General features: G+C 41.5%; 1 protein-coding gene across 3 annotated transcripts in view; it reads right to left on the bottom strand.

The window, feature by feature from the left end:
- Positions 1-15,773, bottom strand: part of LOC103277749 (uncharacterized) — an 84,597-nt gene that overhangs the window by 49,925 nt on the left and 18,899 nt on the right. For all 3 annotated transcript variants that reach the window (XR_010003157.1, XM_062971368.1, XM_062971369.1), the window contains exons 4-5: positions 15,105-15,245; positions 8,229-8,291 (exon numbers count right to left, since the gene is read on the bottom strand). Coding sequence is in view for 2 of the 3 variants with exons in the window: in XM_062971368.1 (XP_062827438.1) it covers positions 8,229-8,291; positions 15,105-15,245 (204 nt within the window). In the remaining variant the exon portion in view is untranslated. The remainder of the gene's footprint in view (positions 1-8,228; positions 8,292-15,104; positions 15,246-15,773) is intronic.

Raw genomic sequence — 15,773 nt, 5'->3', positions numbered from 1 at the left:
TTTATCTCTTCACAATCCTACCATAGATGTGAGTATCATGCCTCCCGGCCCCCAAAATGCCAAAATTTGGGATTTAGCCCCTGAATCATGTGTGCCAGCTCAATTAGAGTTCTGTACCATTTTGTAATTATTTTCAGATCTAATTCCTTATATTTTTCTATTTTTATTTTATTTAAACCATTGATAATCTTTTCTATCTTTTCTTTTCCTAGCCCCCTTCCTTTTCCTATCTGCTTTCCATTGTTCTATACATAGATTCCTTATCTTCTAACATTCTTCCATATATTTTATTTAATCCTTTTTACCACCAAGTCTCTTTTAATATCTAGTCTATTATATTTTCTCCCTCATTACTATCTTCCTTTTTGATTTGTTCCCAGATTCCTCTTAATGTTAACCAGTTTATTCCACCCCCTAATCTTTCCTATTGTTTCCATTTTATTAATTCCTTATTTTCATTATATAAATCTTTAATTTTACTATATCCAATCTGTTTCAATTTTTTTTATAATACTCTTGTCCTCATTATTTCTTAAACTACCTATCGGGGCTTCTTTTGATAAATATGGCATCAATTTCTCTTTCCATTTCCCCCATATTTGTAATGCTATTTTTCTTGGGCCTATTGTTTTTTTCTATTCCCTCTTTTAGATTTTTTGTAAATATTCCATAGTCTCCTTGAATTTTATTTACTTCTCTATTCTTATCCACTTGTGTGCATTTCCCCTCCAATTGTACAAGCCCTATATATCTATATTCATATGTATCTATCTAGATATTTCTCTATATATAGATAATTATATCTGTATAGGAGTTGCAAAGACTTGCAAACATATGAGGTGATCATTCATACATAAAAATAATGTATACATATAGATACAGATATACAGGTACAGGGAAATCTCTAGATATCTATGTGTATATAAGATTTGCAAAGACTTGAAAACATATGAGGGGAAATTCATATATAAAATTAATGTATATAGATAGAAATATTTAGGTACATAGGGATTGCAAAGGTTTGCAGGGGAAAATACAGAGATCTCTGTAGCAGAGATTAACAAATATTTCATGGGAAAATGCTTTTATTAGACTAATGGGTATATATATATACTTCCTGACTTGCAAAGACTTCTGTCTCTTTTCAAAACATTTCCTTGCTTAAGAGTGAGGGAGGCTTTGGAAAATAAAACACACATAAGGGAGGAGAGAAATATATCATATATTGTAAGAAATGGCCTCCAGGCTCTGGTGCTCGGCTTGACCTTGACCCCATTATAAGCCGAGGGAGGCTTTTTCAGCTCATAAAAAGAGGAGAAAAACTCAGCTCATCTTTGAGTATATACAACATGCCCTTTGGAAATCAGTTTTCACCATTATTTCTTTTTTCCCATATATATTAAATTTATCTATCACCTCCAACTCCCCTTTCAACTTACCTATTTCTTTTTTATATATACCTGTTCTGAAAATCCCTGTACTTATCTTCCAATTGCTTAATTATTGTATTTCTCTCTTGTTTCCTAGATTTCTTCTTGGCTATTTCATACTTTGTTAATAATCCTCTTACAAAGGCTTTCGCTGCATCCCAAATAATCCCTTCTTTTGCTGTATTTCTATTAACTTGGAAGAAGTTTTAAATTTATTTTCCCAATTCTTCCCTATCTTTTTCCTTCATCAATAGCAATTCCTTGTATCTCCATCTATAGTTAGGTTTCTCCTCTGTTAATTGTAGTGTTACTTGTACTGGTGCATGGTCTGAGATTTCTATCAGACCAGTTTCTGCTTTTAGTATCTCAGATTGATTAGAGTCTCTTTTTAGTATATAGTCTATGCGGGTACATTTTTTATGTTTTCCAGAATAATAAGTTGTTTTGGTTGTGTATTTATCTCTTGAAAGCAATCCTTCAGTTTCCATTTGTCCAACAGTCTGCACTTATTTTTAACATGTCTAAATTGAAGTCCCCTGTTGTAAGCACCTCCCTTTCATAGAAGCCCTCTAGCTTCTTAAATATCTTTTCTATATATTTTTCCTGGCCTTTATTAGGCACATGGATATTTAAGATTGTCATTTTTACCCCACATATTTCTCCTTTAAAGATTACCCATTTCCCTTTAGTATCTGCCATTAGATCTGTTTGTACTACCTCTATATTATTTTTTTATGAAGATAACAACTCTCTTGGTTTTGTTATTTGCTTTTGCCTTTGCCAATATATGCCAGCCTGAGATACCTAATAGTTTTTCTGGGTCCCTTGCTGATCTGTGTGTTTCCTGCAACATTATAAATACAAAGTTATTTGTTTCAATAAACCTTTTTAACCTTGATTTCCTATAGTTTGTTGCTAAACCATTGATGTCCAAGCTAGCACATTTAGTGATAAACTCATTGGATTATTTTTATTTCATTGGTATTTATACGAGGCTACTTTTTAACATTCTTTTTTGTTGTTCCTTGTCAACTCCCTAATGTGGCCTGGATGAGGAATTAAATTCATTTTTTCATCCTCTGCGTTCCCTATAACTCTCTCCCTTCTCTGTTTAATAACCTTTACTAGTATGCCCTCTAATTTTTTTCTTTAATTGTCCCCTTTCACAATGTTAATGTTTGGGATTCCTCTTCAGAAGAGGAAGGACAGCAGGAAAGTGTTCATGAATCTGAGGGTGAGTTGGAATCTGAGGAGGAGAATCTGCAAGTACCCACATTTCAGGAGAGGCGAAAGGAAACTGAGCAGAGACATCGTTCAGTTAGAATAGTTGCCAGAAATGCAGCTGAGTAATTAGGAACTGCCCTAGCAGCTGGGAGGGGACTCAGGGCTATAAAGCAGAAGCAGGTGTAGCCAGCTCTTGCTGGTAACAAACTGACTCTTCACTCCCCTTGTGCCTGCTTCAAGTCTGCATCTGGGAAACTGCTCCTAAAGATTTATTGCTGTTTCTTTGTCTGAAGTAAGATAGCTATTTGATTTTGGAATTTAACAGAGACTAAGAACTGTGTTTATCCTAAGACTTCCTTGCTTCCTTTTGCATTATTCCACTGAGTGTGCTGTACTTTATGTTTTGCTGAAGTAAAGCAGTTTTCATTTACAGTAGAGTCTCACTTATACAAGCTAAACGGGCCGGCAGAAGCTTGGATAAGCGAATATCTTGGATAATAAGGAGGGATTAAGGAAAAGCCTATTAAACATCAAATTAGGTTATGATTTTACAAATTAAGCACCTAAACATCATGTTATACAATAAATTTGACAGAAAAAGTAGTTCAATACGCAGTAATGTTATGTTGTAATTACTGTATTTACAAATTTAGCACCAAAATATCATGATATATTGAAAACATTGACTACAAAAATGGCATGGATTATCCAGAAGCTTAGATAAGCGAGGCTTGGATAAGTGAGACTCTACTGTACTTACCACAGTGTTTTAAGGCTGTTCTTGAAAGACAAAACAGGACAGATAACAACTATGCCTCCAGTTCTAAACTTTTACCCTTATAGCTGCATAAATAAGAGGCTTACCAATCTGTACGAATTAAACTGGTCTCAAGATATTCACTAGTCATACCTGGCAACCAATTATGCTACTATGTTTTAGGTAAAGGTAAAGGTTTTCCCCTGACGTTAAGTCCAGTCGTGACCGACTCTGGGGGTTGGTGCTCATCTCCATCTCTAAGCCGAAGAGCCGGCGTTGTCTGTAGACACCTCCAAGGTCATGTGGCTGGCATGACTGCATGGAGCGCCGTTACCTTCCCGCCGGAGCGGTACCTATTGATCTACTCACATTTGCACGTTTTCAAACTGCTAGGTTGGCAGGAGCTGGGGCTAACAGCGGGCGCTCATTCCGCTCCCGGGATTTGAACCTGGGACCTTTCGGTCTGCAAGTTCAGCAGCTCAGCGCTTTAACACACTGCGCCACCACCAGGGGCCCAAAAACTGTGTTTTACCAAATCATAAATCGTACTGCTTATTTTGTTTAACAAAACATAAATAAGATACATCATACTTTGTACTTCTGTCCAGCCCTGAATTAGGGTAAAGTTGGATAAGTAATAATAATTGACAAAGTCTCCAATGATATTTCAGCCATTACGGTCCTTGTGCGTCCAGAGAGGAAGAGGAAAAGAATACAGTTGCTTTTGAAATAAGTTAGAATTGTTCCATTTTATTTATTCAACTTCCTCTTCTTCCTCCTCTTCCTCTTCCTCCTCTAGTCCTCCTCTACCAGAACCTTATTCTCTTTACTCTCTGGGGAAACCTTTGTATCTTCTTTCTTCTTGTCTCTGCCTTACTCCACATATTTTCAAAAGTTCATCTGTTTGTTCTGCTGTTCTGGCAATGTTTCTCTTCCCTTTTCTAAAGTGTAAGAGCCAAAGGGAACCCTCAAGTAAATTGTACTCCACCTGAATACAACGATTCGACATAGGGTTGTAAATCTTGTTTAATTTTCAGTTTCTTTAGACTAATCTTGTTGCACTATAATCTGCTTGTTTCTATATAGTGTTCCCTCATTTATCATGGGGGTTACGTTCCAGGACCATCCGCAAAAATGAAAATCTGCCAAGTAGGGTCGCTATATTTGTGTTGTTTACAATCTCACTGGCAAGTAGCGTCTCTGTCCCCTCCTCACGCTCCTGCTGCTGCTGCTTTGTAAGGTGAAAACAAAGCTGCTTCAGCCTCCTTCTCTCTCCCTTTGTCTTCTTCCTTCCTTCCTTCCTTCCTTCCTTCCTTCCTTCCTTCCTTCCTTCAGCTTATCCTTAGGAAGGAAGTAGAATTTATGTATGATTTATACTATTCTTTTAGTGTTTATTAAAAAAAAGGCGAAACAGCGAGTCTGCAAAAAGTGAACCACGAAATAGTGAGGGAACACTGTAGAGGTTTCTTCCTCTTTAAATCTCTAAACACCTCTTCCTTTTTGTATTCAGGAGCAAACTTAATCACTTGCCTTGGCATTGCAGCTGCAGGTGATCTCATGCCTCTTTTTTAAGTCTGGTGTAATCTATATCCATTGATGACACTTCTATTTGATTTTTACAAATTTTACAAGCTCTTCTTTTAGATCTTCTGGTTTTTGTTTTTCTTTCTCTGGCCAGTTTCCCAGTCTCAGATTTGCTCTTCTGCTTCTATTTTCCAAGCCTGCAAGTTTTCCTTTGAATTTCTGGATTTCTTTCATATTGTCTTTTGACTATGTTTCTGTAGCTGTTAATTTATTTTCAATAACACACATTCTCTCCTCCATTTTACTCAAAGTCTCATTGATTATTTTAAAATTGTCGTGTAACATTTTTCTCATTGCTTCAGTAGGTTTCTTATTCCCCTCCAAGTCAGCCCAGGTTAGTGGAGGTTCCTTCGGAGACATTATTTTTTAGCTAATAAGCCTTTTAAAGGTTTATCTCTGTTTTTCTCCTTTAGGTTTTTCTTGAGAGCCTTATCTTTACTTACTTTTGAAGTATCTTCACTCCTCAGTTTGTTAACTCTCCTTATTTTCTTTTTAGGGCTTAATTACTTATTTTCTTCGGGGAGCAAAATTAGAGTGTTGTGAATGTGCCTTCGGAGACTGTGAATGATAGTGGTGGGATCAGGAGAGGAAGGAAAAACCCTCGCGAGGAGGGCTCGTTGGAGGATTTGTTTAGAAAAAGGGTCAGGGAGACTGATGGGGAGTCTTCTGAGGAGGATTCATGTGGGGATCCCTGAGGTGGAAATGGATGCTGGGGAACAGGTGTTAACGGAGGAATTGGGAATGGACTGGGCACGGGCACCGGAGATGCCCATAGATTCTGCTGATGCTGGGGAAGCTTGGGTGTCTTCAGAAGCAGATCCCACTTGGTCTGCTTGGAGGAGTGAGAGGGGGTCCACAGGTGTGGATAGACTTGGGCATGGGCAGGATGATTGGGACTGATGAGGAATTCGGAACACCTGACCCAAAGGCATTGGCTGTGTGGAGTTCTGATTCAGATTAAGAAGTTGAGACACCTGCTCTTTGGGCGTGAATAGTTTGGACGCCCAGGGAGACCTGGATATATTGGGGTTGTTTGGCCATTATACCTTGCGTGTGGCAAAGTGTTGCTGGGTGCCATTGGGTTTCCTGTGTGTGTTACTGAAGACTGGACTGGGACTTTGCAATGGATGTAAATTTAATCTGGATTATTCTGCAACAGAGGGCTGGAATTGTGTGGGTTTTCCTGGACTGCACTGTTATTACTATTTTGTATTAGCTGCTGTTCACCGTCGTTGCTTTGGCTCTCTGTGCCATTTCGTGTTGTGACCTTCTTGGATGACTTCAACCTCTCGGACCTTGGACTGGAACTTAACTCGGCTTTGCTCTTCGCTCTCAATCCATGGCTTGGCGTCGTTCTCTATTCCGTGGCTGTCTGCTATTGCTGACTACTACCTTCACTCCTGATACCAACGCTGTCTGCTTATCCTGACTTCGGACCGGCTTGACGACGTTCTCCCGCTCTGCTCCTTTAACTCCTGGCTTGGCGTTTGCTTCTGCAGCAGCTTGGCGCTGCTGGGTTATCCCGACTTCGGACCGGCTTGACAACGCTTTCCCGCTCTGCTCCTTTAACTCTTGGTTTGGTGTATGTTCCAGCAGTGGTTGCTGCGAGCTCGCCAGCATCTCGCTATTTCGCTGGCTTTGTTGCTTTCAACTGGGACTTCCCTAGCTCAGTTTGGGCGTTTGTTTGTTTTGAACTCCTTTTTGTACTTTTGAGTTTTGGGAAAGGTTTGTGGGCTTCAATACTGCTTGCTTTAGTTCATGCCTCCATTTTTCAGCCCATTGTGAACTTTTGGGTCAAGTTCTAGAACTTTAAATTTAACCCGGATTATATCTCTGGCTAATCCGGATTATTTGCCAGTTCTTGTTTTTTGGGGTTTTACCCATTTGTTCTACTTAATAACACTGAAAGTTAAGTGGTTTAAGTCTTTTTAGTTTGTTGAGCTATTTTTTGGACTATTGCTTTAATAAACTCTATTTTGCTCTCTAATTGGCATCTGACTTTTGACATAGAGTGCAACTGCTCACTCCAGCCGCATGCACAAAGCATCCCCTTAGACTTTTTTTCTTGCTATAATTAAAAGGAAAATATTTTGTGGTTGAAATGCTGATTCCTACAGAGCCTCTGTGGATGAGTAATGACAAAATTCTAGAATTCCCCAAGACATCTCTGGCACAGAAGCATTAGACCACTTCCAGTGCTCCAGTGGGAAAGACACCTTCTGGTATCAGAAAACCCTTAACTCCCTTTCTATTTACTTGTTTACTGTTTTACCATCATAATGTTGTAGCATTTACAGTTGCCATTAATTCAAAGAAAACATGTGTAAACAACATTCATAAATGAGCAAAGTGACATTGAGAATAACAATATGCTGTCATCACAAGCATATTTCAAATGGAATAAAGCTGCAAAACCAAGTAGTGCAATAAGGCCCTCGATGGGGCTAAAGAGAAATTGTGTTTACTGTACAAAATGTGCTTGTGCTGTCGCACTCAAGCTGCTTTAAATGTCTTTGGTGCTAACATGTCTTAACTTTATATCAGCTTGGGGAATGCCTTCTTGTTTGAGCAAGGAACCCCACAGAATCAATGTCCACTCTATTACTTTAAAAAATGGTAACGATTTATTAATTGGTCTTGGGCCTATTTCAACCCAGGCACTATCTTGATTTCCTCACAACAAAGTCAGTACTTAAACTTTGGAGGCAACTGGTTGTTCCTGAAGTCACTGCTACTGGATGATTCTGTAGACAAAGGACAGATGAAAATTTCCCTTGCTCAGTTTCTCTGGTAAAGGGGCCTTTGAGGAAGCCAATGCCCAAGGTGATCAGGCTGCCACTGACCAGTGGTAGATCAGTATAATCAAATGAGTTCCCAGAAAAGTGGTGGTTATTGACTTGAGATGGCCTGTTCAAGCCTGGATCTGAGACCAACTACAGACACATCTTGCTTCCAAGATTCCCTGGTGGTAATAACTCTAATCTAAAATGGCTCCCTTTCCGCAGGCAAAGAGGCAGGCAAACTTATTGATACAAACCAGGAAGGGTTTTCTTTTAAACTCCACCTTCATAAACTAACGGAAAAATGGCTACTCTCAAACTGTGGGTGAATCAGCCTAACAAAAGGCCCTGAGACTTACAGTATACAGTTCCAGCACAGTACTGTTGTCTTATTATACACAAAAGGAAGACAATCAAAAGAGAGAAAACATCACTGCTCTAGCATTCACTTACCGGTAACAATTCAAATAATCTTGAATCCCTCTGAAGTTGAAAGCAAGGTTAGTGGAACGTGACCTGTGTTTCCCCAAAAATTGGGGGGGGAAAGAAAAAAGAAAAGATAGAAAGCGTTGCAGTTATCCAGAAATAAGAAGATACTGATTTGTAGTATAAGGTGCATAGTATCCTTTTTCTTGCCATGTCCACTTCAATATCTTGCTTTAGTTAATTGCTCTTCGCTTTCCACTAATTAAAGGGTATTTACACTTTATAGTGATCAATTTCATATTACTGTGAAAGATTATATTAACATGTCAGAAAAGAAATGAACTGAGAGAAAGTCTCCTGGAGCACCTGATCTAAAAGTCAGTGAGTTTCAGCAACCATTTACACTTACCATCAGCTCGATGTGGTTGCTTACCTGTAACCGCATTTCTTCAAGTGGTTACCTGTGGAATTTGCACCTGTGGTATCTCCTGCATCCCTGCAGCTATTTTGGATGATCTCTTGCAAAGCTTTGCTCCATTGAGGACTCCAGCCCTGCCCCTCCCCTTTAGTAATAAAGCTAGGATGCGGGGCTTGAGGCCTTAGTTCCATAGCAGTTCCAAAGCAGTCGCACTAGGCATGACAGATGTGGGGAGGATGGGTGGGTTGTGCAAATTCCACAGGTGACCATTCGAAGAAACACGGTTACAGGTAAGCAACCATATCTTCTTCTTACGTGGTCACTGTGGAATTCGCACCTGTGGTAGATTAATAAGCTTAGTGATGGACAGCGGGCGTCATGCAATTGTGGAAAAAAGCATTGCCCTTCCGAAAGTTGCATCCCTTTTGGCCGCAAAATCTAATTTATAATGAGTAATAAAAGTGTGTGGTGTCAACCAAATAGCCGCACGACAATTATCATCTAATGGCACTCCATGCAAGAATGCCGTTGATACAGCCATTGCTCGGGTAGAATGTGCATGGATCTGAACAGGTAAGTCCAGTCCTGCCATCTCATAAGCTAATCGGATAGTTGACACTATCCAAGCTGCCAATCTTTGAGTGGAAACCGGAAGGCCGATGGTGTCATTCTAGTACTTAACAAACAGCCTTAATGACTTTCACAATGGAGCTGTGCGATGCACATAAAAAGATAGAGCTCTACACACATTGAGGAGGTGTAATGAACACTTAAGAAGTGTAGATAGATTTGGAAATAATGCTGGAAGCACAATGTCTTGGGACATGTGAAACTGAGATGCAGCCTTAGGCAAAAAAGAAATGTGTTTGAAGCACAACTTTATCTTGAAATTTAAGGTAGGGATCGTCATCCTGAAGCTTGCTAGCACTATGAGCAGATGTAATTGCCACCAAAAAGGCCGTTTTCCAGGAAAGGTAATGTATTTCTGCAGTGGCCATAAGTTCAAAGAACAATTTCTAGTTTCCAGGAGGGAGGGACGGGGCGAACTTGCGGTCAAAAGTTCCTGAAGCCCTGCAAGAACCTTCTTACCAGTGGATCAGCAAAAGGAGAAGGTAGATGATGTTCCTTTTTGAATGAGGCTATGGCAACCAAATAAACTTTGAGTAACAATAAAAATAGTCCAAAATCAGATAGACATTAAAAACTGGAGGAGAACAGAAGTAGGCCCCAACAATGGTTGAACTCCCTGTTGTTGAGCAAAGTTACAGAAACGATGCCATTTACAGATATATGAATGCTTGGTGGTAGGCCAAAGGGCAAGATCCAAAATGCTCTTTACTGCTTGAGCAAGAGATGAAGTTGAATCCTCCATGCTGTCAGCCGCAGGCGCATAATTTGGGAATAAGATACTGTGGTAGATCCCAAAGTCAGTAAGTCTGGTCTGAGTGGCAACAGAACACAATCGTTGCCTACCAGTTGGAGGAGCGTGGCAAACCATGGTTGGCAGGGCCACCACGGCATTATCAGAATACAGCTGACCTGCTCTGCTTGCAGACGAGAAATTACTCTGGACAAGAGTGGAAGTGGTGGGAAGATATACAAGGGCGCCATCATCCAGTCCAAGAGAAACGCATCCCCCAAATACCCTGGCTGCTTCTGACGGCGAAGTCATGCCCCATAAAACTGGCATTTTGTGTTGGAAAGAGAAGCAAAAAGGTCCACTTAAAGGGGTGTGCCATGTATGGAAAAGTGATTGTGCCTGGGCAGGATGAAGGGACCACTCGTGGTCGGCATAGGTTTTCTGACTCAGAGCGTCTGCTAGAGAATTTTTGTCACCTGGGACATGGACAGCTATGATGGTTCCATCCCTGGCTATACACCAGTTCCAGATTCTGAGAGTAAGGGACACAAGAGCTCGAGATTGCATGCCTCCCTGCTTGTTTACATAAAAGACAACAGTGGTGTTGTCGGTGGTGAGTTGCAGAACATGCCCTTTAATTAGATGGCTGAAAGCGTAGAGTGCTTTTTCTACTGCTAGCAGCTCTAAATAGTTGGTGTGCTTGTTTCCTTCTGCCATGGTCCAGGCACCATGATCTGTAAGGCTGCCTAGATGAGCTCCCCAGCCCATTAGGGAAGCATCAGTTGCTAGCAGCATCGAAGGCTTGGGGGGACAAAATGGAAGTCAAATGCACAGGTTGGATCAATGAGTCTACCATTCTAGAGTGGTGAATAGCCACAGGGATTAGCAGACGCTTGTTGGGGCTGTTGCGTAAAGGATGAAATGTCCGGATAAACCAACTTTGAAGTGGCCGAAGATTTATCCGAGCAAATGGAGCCACCCCTGTAGTGGAAGCCATATGGCCCAACAGGCACTGGATGTCCCTGGCTCGAACTGATGTCTTTGTTATTATTTGAAGAGCCAACGTACATAGATTTTGGAATCTGTCATCTGGGAAGTACGCCCTTGCCTGACGGAAGTCCAAAACAGGACCAATGAATTGCGTAGTCTGGCATGGTTGTAAATGAGACTTGTCCTCGTTGATAATAAGCCCGTTTCTGTAGTAATGACAAAGTAAACTGAATATTGTTTTGTAACTGCTCACACGTTCTTGTGACCAATAACCAGTAATCGATGTAGGGACAGACCACTACATTGTGCTCTCTAAGGTGAGCTGCCACCACCGCCATCACCTTGGTAAACACCATGGGAGCTGTAGAGATGCCAAAGGGGAAGTACACGAAAACAAAAAGTTTGGCCATTAGTCAAAAAGGACAAAAATCTATGGTCTTGTTGTCTAATTGCAACATGAAAATAAGCATTCTTAAGATCAATACTTGCAAACCAAGCATTGCTGGGCAAAAGGGGGAGGATGGTGGATAAAGTCACCATCTGAAAACAATGATAAATAATGTATTCATTCAGCCCTCTAAGATCCAAAATAGGACGGAGACCTCCATCTTTTTTAGAAACTAAAAAATATTTAGAGAAAAAAGAAAAGGGAAACATAGAGGTGCTATAGCCTCTTTCCCAAGTAAAGTAAGAACTTCTTGCCAAAGTGAAGAATGAGGGGTAACTCGAACAGTTCCCACAGGGGATTGTTCAAAAAACTCAATAGCCTAGCCATGTTCCACAATTTGCAACACCCAAGCATCTGACGTAATACCACACCAAGCTTCTATAAATGGAGCTAACCGGTCTCCAAAAACAGGGGAGAAGGTTACAACAGAAGAGGTGCAGGGTTTACCCAGTGAAGGAAGAAGATTCCCATCACCAACAGAAGAAGGCATAGGGTTGTCAAAAATGACGCCGACCCGGGTCCTGTTGTTTTCCTTTAGTGGACTGACGTCCCCTGATTGAAGAATTATGTCTACTGGGACTTTTTTTGTGTCAGGAGCAACCTGAGTCACTTCTGGTGTGAGAGAATTGGCCATCTGCAAGGACGTTGCCCAGGGGGATGCCTGGATGTTTTGATGTTTTTACCATCCTTATGGGAGGCTTCTCTCATGTCTCCGCATGGAGCTGGAGCTGATAGAGGGAGCTCACCCGCGCTCTCCCCAGGTGGGATTCAAACCTGGCAGCCTTCAGGTCAGCAACCCAACCTTCAAGTCACAAGGCTTTACCCCTCTACGCCACTGGAGGCTCCTTACCGGGGACTGAAAATCTAGGATTCTGGCCCTGAGAAGGCCTAAAGGTAGCAGGCCATAAAGGCTGGCAGTAAAGTGGTTAAGGGGTTGGCCACCAAAATCTAGGCTGATAGGTAGATTGTTGAGAAAATTCAAACTTTTGTACTGCCTTCTGGATCTTTTGCGTACTCTTTAACTCGACATCTGTGTCAGGATGAAATAAATTGTTTTCAAACATTGGCAGTTCCTCCACCATGGCTCTGCCTTCCTCAGATAGCGTAGAAGAATTTAGCTAGGCAGGGAGGCGAATAGCTGTTGCGGCTACAAACACCCTTCCTGCTGTGTCAGCCCCATGTTTCGCTAAGTACCTCTGGTGATTCCCTCTTGGTGAAAAATCCTAGGTAGTTCTTTTTTAAATATAATTTTTATTTCTTTTGTGAGTTATAGGTACAACAAAATGGGGGAACATTAAAAATAAATTATAGATAGAAAAAAGACTGAAAATAGTAAAATGTGTAAGAGTGGGGGTGAAGGGGAGGAGGAGGAAAAAATGTGTGTGTGTGTGTATATCAAAGGAAAAAAGTGTAAAATAAATAAAAATAAAATGAAAGGAGGGTTGACTTCCCATCTGCACTTTGGGTTTTCTTCTTTCGTTCATTTATCGAATTTTATTAATCCAGTTAATTTTCCTTAAAAGATAGAGATATCAAGAAGTAAAAGCCGTTTTTAAGTATAAGACAGATCTGTCTTTTTCATAGTCTATGAAACTTGTCCAGTCCGTCTTGTTATTCCTGTCTCTTATCTTTTGAGTTACATTGTCCATTTGTATTATGTCCAATATTTTCAATATCCAGTCTTCAATAGTTGGCATTTCCTTTCCTTTCCAAACTCTTGCTAATGTTATTCTGGCTGCCGTACTTATATAAAAGAAGATCCTATCATGCTTTTTGGTAGTTGCTGATGTTCTGGCAGAATCATGTCTAGGTAAGGTGTCAACGTGTCCCATAAGTAAGACAGATAGGCTGCCATATAGGCCTGATAGTGACCCATTCGTGTAATTAAGCTGGCAGCAGTGTGCACCTTTTTTCCACAACCATCCATCTTCTTCCCCTCTTTGTCTGGTGGAGTAGATTGTAGTTTCTTAGATTTCTTACCTTCACTACAACTGAATTAGGTTTTGTAGGCCTCGTTAACCATTATGCTGAAGAAGTATCTATACGGTAGAGAGAATCAAACCGTTTGGACACAGCGGGCACAGAAGATGGGGGACCAGATTGAGTCTTTGCTAGTTTTAACAAGTAATGAAGTGCAGGAAGTACAGTGTTGGGCATTTGATCCTTTTGTTGGTCAAGAGAAAATAATAAGTCATCAACTTATCAAAAACAGCCGGCAATTGGAGAGAATGAGCTAAACGCAAAATTAGTGAAGAAAAGGAAGATGCATCTTCTACAGTAGAAAATGAGGATGTACAACACTGCATTAAAGTGTCCTCATCATCAATGGAAGAATCAGAGTCTGAATCAAAATCATCATTTTGTGCCTAAGGGGCAGCAAAATTACTAAGCTGGTTAGGTTGTACAAAGGCACTTCCAAAATTATAAGGGTAATAATTTGGAACTGGAGGATGGGGCAAATAATACCAGCCCCCTTGCTGAGTGGCCAGCCAAACAGTTTAGGAAGGGGAAAAAGGAAACATACTTTTAGTTTGAAATGAAACCGGCAGGGTCAGGCCATGAGGAGCCGCTCTAGACGGGGGGGGGGGGGGGGGGGTCATGAGAGGTACCCTCAAGGGGTTCATCCTCTAGGGGCTGAGCCCCAGTGCCCCGGCAAGCCAGAAGTTTGCTCTCCTCTAGAGGAGGCAGGAGCATGATAGGGAGAGGCCCTCCCCCTGCCTGCTGAGGCAAATGTGGCAACGAGAGGATCGGGGGCTCTAAGGGCTGCGCCACCGCTGCCAAGGGAAGGGAGCATTGTGCTGCAAGGCCCTGCGTCCCAGAGGCGCCGGAAGCCGGCTTGACTTCTGATGGCACTTGGCTGGGGCTGGCTCTGCCCCCTCCTGGGCATCCACCGGAGGGATGGAGAGCCTTTTCGTTGATTTCTTCTCTCCTGCCTGAGCAGCTGCTGAGGAGGGAGAAGGGAAGTTTGCAGCCGCAAGGACTGTATTTAAGGAAGCCTGCGCCTCTACAGGCGCAGCAGCAGCACGCGACGTAGCCGAGTGGTCTCCTAGGCGACACAAAACACACAGGGGATGGGGGTCTCCCTGGGGCAGCTTCCCCCCACACCCCATGCACTTGAGGGCTGCACCGGCAGCCATACTGGCCTTAAGCAATAAGAGAAGTCCACAAAGTCCCAAGAGCAGTCCAGGAGTCCTAAGCCAAAGTTCATAAGGAGGAGATACAATCCTATGTTGCTGCTTTCACGGATGAAAGGAACTAAGGCCTTAAGCCCACCAGCCTGCCTTTATTACTAATGGGGAGGGGTGGGGCTGGACTCCTCAATGGAGCAAAACTTTGCAAGAGATCACCCGAAAAAGCTGCAGGGACGCAGGAGATACCACAGGTGAGAATTCCACAGTGACCACATAATGAGAAATGTATTATGCCACTTTTTCCTGGTAGTTACTCACCTCTTTTCAGATAGGTGTGTGTGTGGAATCCTTTCAGTTAAGGTGGTCCCAAGTTATTTGTAGCTGTAAAGGCTAAGCTAGTACTGTGAATTGTTTACAAATCAGAAAAGGAACTAGTAGAACTCCCTTCCATTGACAATTTCCTTTTCATACAGTTACTACTTCCTACAACTTTCTACATCAGCTATCTACATATTTCACCCCCATTTCACCTTACTTAACATCTGTATTTACATACCTCATATCAAGCAGCTTACACAGAATTTCTGAGTCATTGCTGGACTTTGAAAGGTCACTTTTTCCTTCTTCAGCAACTACTGGAAGAAAAGTAGGATCTTCTGAAATATCAAGATACCGCAGGATGGTAAAGTTGTTGATCCTGCAAAAAGAAAGAGCATTCTACTGAATGAGTCTGAATAGAAACGGATTCACATCAAGAGGAATGCTCAGCACACAGTCGGAATTGCACCTGCTATCTCTCTTACTGACAGCCTTAGTTGGCAAATCCTATGAATCCCCCTAATCAAGACACACTTGCAGAACAGCAAAGCTTTTGAACAAGATAAATTTACACATTGTGTCAAGAATTGTACCAATTTGTCAAGAAGCAAAATAAACCCGATGTCACTAGCAAGACAAAAAGACAACTCAAAGGGTTGAGATTGCTTTGACCACAATTACTGAGAATGGTAAATTCATCACCTCCCCAAATGTCCAATATTTTGGTCACATTCACGCCAAACTCCAAACTATGGGAGGGAAATGAGCAGATTAGATGGGAGGGAGAAGGGCAGCTAGCCTTTGCCCTGAACATTTGCATGATGGCAAAATGGAGACCAATAATGACCCTTATATCTCCTTTTGCCAGTTAGATGGTGTGAAGGAGGATTTATATATATACGCTGCC

The sequence above is a fragment of the Anolis carolinensis genome, chromosome 2 (genome assembly GCF_035594765.1).
Source record: "Anolis carolinensis isolate JA03-04 chromosome 2, rAnoCar3.1.pri, whole genome shotgun sequence".
Lineage (NCBI taxonomy): Eukaryota > Metazoa > Chordata > Lepidosauria > Squamata > Dactyloidae > Anolis > Anolis carolinensis.
The sequence above is the reverse complement of the archived record's forward strand: the minus strand, read 5'-3'. Positions and strand labels throughout refer to the sequence as shown.